Source organism: Pinus tabuliformis, chromosome 1_1 (genome assembly GCF_031772625.1).
Source record: "Pinus tabuliformis cultivar Carrire ecotype Pingquan chromosome 1_1, CPIR1, whole genome shotgun sequence".
NCBI classification, from domain to species: domain Eukaryota; kingdom Viridiplantae; phylum Streptophyta; class Pinopsida; order Pinales; family Pinaceae; genus Pinus; species Pinus tabuliformis.
The window spans coordinates 452,350,913-452,355,625 of NC_142297.1; the positions used below are offsets into that span (position 1 = coordinate 452,350,913).

General features: G+C 40.3%; 1 protein-coding gene across 1 annotated transcript; it reads right to left on the reverse strand.

Moving 5' to 3' along the window:
- Positions 1–227: 227 nt before the first annotated feature.
- Positions 228–4,508, reverse strand: LOC149213689 (disease resistance protein Roq1-like). The gene is made up of 4 exons (XM_089390791.1): positions 3,666–4,508; positions 2,315–3,416; positions 1,936–2,184; positions 228–1,794 (listed from the first exon to the last, which is right to left on the reverse strand). Exons 1-4 carry the CDS (start codon positions 4,265–4,267, stop codon positions 556–558), a joined length of 3,192 nt encoding a protein of 1,063 aa, XP_089246917.1. The 5' UTR covers positions 4,268–4,508; the 3' UTR covers positions 228–555.
- Between the last annotated feature and the right edge of the window lie 205 nt (positions 4,509–4,713).

Sequence of the window (4,713 nt, forward strand, 5' to 3'; positions counted from 1 at the left end):
ACAGGACATTTTGAAAATAAAGATACATAATATGAATTCGATTCACTAAAGGCGGTCTCGTTGTCTAGTTGGCTTACCTTTGAACTTACTTTACACAGGACATTTTGAAAATGAAGATGTTTGAAATTACTTTACACAGGACATTTTGAAAATGAAGATGTTTGAAATTACTTTACACAGGACATTTTGAAAATGAAGATGCTTAATGTGAAATCAAGTAGTTTAAAAGTGTAATTGGCATGTGATATCATTATATAGCCCATTAAGGGACACGCAAACTTTAGAGTTCAGTCGAAGTGTAAAAAAAGAATTCACAGAATGTCAATGCGACAGAGAATTAAGTGGAAGTAACAAAAAGATCATATCATACATTTTGGTTTTAATTAATACACACCTTTAAAGGTGAACCACAGATCTCTAAGCGCTATGATTGTACCAATAGCTCTGCATATCATGATATGAGGTCCCCACTGCTTCCTCATCCACACCACACACGCATTAACCTTCCCAACGACCTTAAATGTTCGTTGCCAGTTGACCATATCTAGTGAAACACTAGAGGTTCCCAAAGGAAGCTGGAGGGCTCTGCAAATTAGAGCACCTAGACAAGTCAAGATATTGGAGGCTCGTTAATTTCCCAAAGGAATCTGGAAGCCTCTGCAAATTGGAGCACCTAGACAAATCAAGATGTTGGAGGATAGTTAAGTTGCCAAAGGAATCTGGAAGCATGTGCAAATTGCTTCCACTCAAGTTAATATGTTGGAGTTTCCTTAGGTCTCCAAAAGAATCTGGAAGCCTCTGCAAATTGCAACAATCTGACAAGTCGATATGTTCGAGGCTCCTTAACTTCCCGAACCAATCTGGGAGTGCCTGCAAATTAAACCAGTCTGACAAGTCGAAATGTTGGAGCTTCCTTAAGTTTCCTAACGAACCTGGAATCATCTGCAAATTCGAGCAGCGGGACAAGTCAATATGTTGGAGATTAGTTAAGTTCCCAAAGGATTCTGGAACCATCAGCAAACTGGAGCAGCGGGACAAGTTAATATGTTGCAGGTTGATTAAGTCACCAAATGAATCTGAAATCTTCTGCAAACTGGAGCAGTTGGACAAATCTAAATGTTGGAGGTTCTTTAGGTTATCAAAGGAATCTGGAAGCATCTGCAATTTGGTGCAGCCGGACAAGTCGATATATTGGAGGTTCGTTATGTTTCCAAAGGAATTTGGAAGCATCTCCAAATTGGAGCAGTCCGACAAGTCAATATACTGGAGGTTCATTAACATTCCAAATGAATTTGGAAGAATCTGCAAATTGGAGCAGCTGCACAGGTCGATATGTTGGATATTGGATAGGTTCCCAAAGGAATCTGGAAGCATTTGCAAATTGGTGCAGTCGGAAAAGTCGACATATTGGAGGTTGCTTAAGCTCCCAAAAGATTCTGGAAGCCTCTCCATTTTGAAACATTCTTTCATGAAAATGCGTTGGAGGCTCCTTAAATTCCCGAAGGAGTATGGAAGCATCTGCAAACGGGAACATTTGAACAAGTCAATATGTTGGAGGTTAGTTAACCTACCAAAGGAATCTGGTAGCCACTTCATATTTGAGCAGTGCTTTAACTCCAAGTGTTTCAAGGACTGCAGATGACAGAGCTCCTCTGGTATTGTTTCCAAAACCATTTCAGAATGAATTCCAGGCTTCAGAACGATCTTCTCGAGACGATTCAACTTTCCTATGGACTTTGGAATCCTTTTCAGGTGAGTAGCAGAGATATCCAACTCCATCAACTGCAGAGGTGCCTGCAATGTGCACATATGCAAAGCGGGTTTGACAACTAAATCAAAACTTTTGTGCATGGTTGTATATCAAGACAGAACACTTAATCAAAGCAGAACAATTTTTGCGAAAATTAACACTTTTTCAATAAATTGCGTGATTACCTGAGATTCATCTTGCCACAGCGTTTCCAGTTTGTCCCCCTTTATTTTTAAAACTAGCAAATTCTTCATCGGAATCCAATGAGGTAAATAGGAGTATGGACATTTATACCAGCAGAGCCATATTAGTTGTGGCGATTGCCTGGCGTTAAGTATGCTTTTCACACAGGAACCTTCAGCGCTAAGTAGCTGCAAGCTGCTGATATCCGTTGCCAAACTACTGCACTGCCCAAGGTTCTTGATTCCACGCACCTAAATCGTTTTCTGGAAATGGTTAGAAACAATACTGACATTCTTGCAAAGATAAACAATTCAGAATTTGCTGGACATAATTTCGAGATCAGAAACACTTTCAAGTCTGACTACAGGCTTAAATACTTACAGGTGATTCGTCAGAAAGCCTCCTAAGGTTGTCGTTGAGGCGCCAAAAACGTCGGGAACCTCCAGGGGGTTCATTGTCTGCCATATCTCTGCCCAGGTCTCTAAGATGATCGTGCATTTTGATCAGATTTTTGCTGTCGACCTCTACAAGACACTTATTTTGTAGGTTCCGAAAACCAAGCCATCCTCCCCACCCAGATCTGTCCCATATTCTAATGGCGGTATCCCTGTTTTCTCCTATGAAGAAACAGGCAATGTCTAAAAATATCTGCTTTTCCTCTAGGTCGAGGCCATCAAAGCTGATTTTTAGCCTGCTTTGTATATCGGTGGGAAGTATCCTGGAGATTTTGTCCAATTGAGCATTCCAATACACTAAATCTTCATTTCCACGAAGAAGAGCCCCAAACACTTTTAGAGATAACGGCAACCCATCGCAGGCATCCAAAAACTTATTAACCACTTGTTCAAATCCTACAACAGGGTAAGACTGGTCGAGGGCATGGAAGCAGAAGAGTTCCTTGGAGTGTAGGCGATTCAACCCTGTTAATTCGTAAATAAATGACTCCAAAATTCCTGAGCTCCTTAGGACATCCCTATTGCGAGATGTAATTAAAATTAAGCTATCTTGATGGAGTACATCTTTTACTGGTGAAAGCAATGCATCCAGCTGCTGAAGATGATCCACATCATCTAAAACAATGAGAGCATGAGCATGGCAAGGTAGCATATACTTATTGAGCTTTTCTATACCATCATCAATGCTGTGTATTTCCACATTTGATCGAGTTAGGGCTTTAAGAAGCATACTCTGCAAGGAAACTAAAGAACCTGTGGCTGCCTTTTCTCTGACATCAAATAAAAAGCTAGATAGCTTGTAATTTGATCTGTTGAAGATTTCTTTTGCTAGGGTCGTTTTGCCAACCCCACCAGGGCCAACAATTCCTATAACTCTAGTCTTCCCGTCATGCTTATTCAACAACATTTTTTTTTCAAAATCTTTAAACTTTTGGTCCAAACCCCTTGGATATTTGCACACATTCAGAGTTTTTTTGAATTTTTCCAATACTGCTTCCACGACATGTTCGACGAGCTTCTTGTCGTCACTGCATAATATTTTGAGTATGTCAAAAAAGGTAGAGTCTCATATATTTATCAATCCAGCAAATTAAAGGTGACTCGTATATCGATCAAACCACAGATTAAAGCCGATTAAACAAAGGCAATGTTGGAGACTCATATATCGATCAAACTACAAATTAAAGCCGATTAAACAAAGGCAATGTTGGAGACTCATATATCGATCAAACCACAAATTAAAGCCGATTAAACAAAGGCAATGTTGGAGATCTTACCCATTATAAGCTTGGAAAATGAAACCTTTTATATCTGAAGCAACTGAAAGAGCCTCCCTCCATTTTTTAATGTTGTTGGAGTCGTATCGTGGTTTGGAATCGGATGTCTTCTTCTTTTCTAGCTTGCGCAGGGCTCGATCATACACTCCATTTTCGCTCCGCGTACACAGGAAGATACAGGGTAGAATGTTCAGCAGTTGAGCAAATAGTCCATATTGGCTTTGAGTCCATCGAAGTTCCGATGGCCTGACACCGTAGAACACGGGAATAATAGTTGCGCCAGACTCCAGCATCAGTAGTAGCTCATTCAAACACCAACATGAGTCCGCATATCCAGGGGAAAAAATTGCTATATGGACGGAGGCTGTTCGAATAGCGCCTTCAATCCCAGGAGTTATCTTATCTCCCTCTTGCAATTCTTTCTCATCCAAAAATACTCGTAATTCTTGGCAAAGGCGATGGTAAAGCTCAGTGGCCAAGGTTTTCTTCACATCAGGACCACGGTGATTTATGAATACATCATACACACAGTTGTTGTTTTTGATATCGTATGAAGTAGACGGCAGTGCTTCAGAATTGGGTGTGAAGTTCATATGTTCCATGAGATGGGCAATAATTGATGGCCAGTAATTAAAAGGAAGAATGAAGAAATGGGAGTGGGAACTGAACCTCAAAAATTTAGACGACTGATCTGCCCCAATTGCTTACCGCTGCCGGCTTTCTTTCGTATTTTCTATGTGCAGTCTCTCCACATACAAAACCAAGAAGGTTCAACACAGAGTTCATGACTTTGTTTCAGCAAATTAAATTGTTGTATATATATAAATGACGAACAATTGTCCATACTTGTAATTTAATAATCGTATAGATGATTTAATAATGCTATAGATTAAAACCCTGATTTAAAAAATGGAAACTAGAGTTCAACATGTGCGTTCGGTCAATTGCTTACCAGTTTCCTCGTTGTTAGCGTACTGCAAGGCGCGCGTATTGGCACCCAGATCGACATACGTCATGCCTTCAGCCCATGCTATCTGATTCCTTTGGT

Excerpts from the sequence above, each read along its gene's own strand:
- LOC149213689 (XM_089390791.1), bottom strand. The coding sequence starts at position 4,267 with ATGGAACATATGAACTTCACACCCAATTCTGAAGCACTGCCGTCTACT. Across the intron at positions 2,185-2,314 it reads GGCTTTCTGACGAATCACCT|GTGCGTGGAATCAAGAACCT; the intron begins GTAAGTATTTAA and ends AAAACGATTTAG. Across the intron at positions 1,795-1,935 it reads TGTGGCAAGATGAATCTCAG|GCACCTCTGCAGTTGATGGA; the intron begins GTAATCACGCAA and ends TGCACATTGCAG.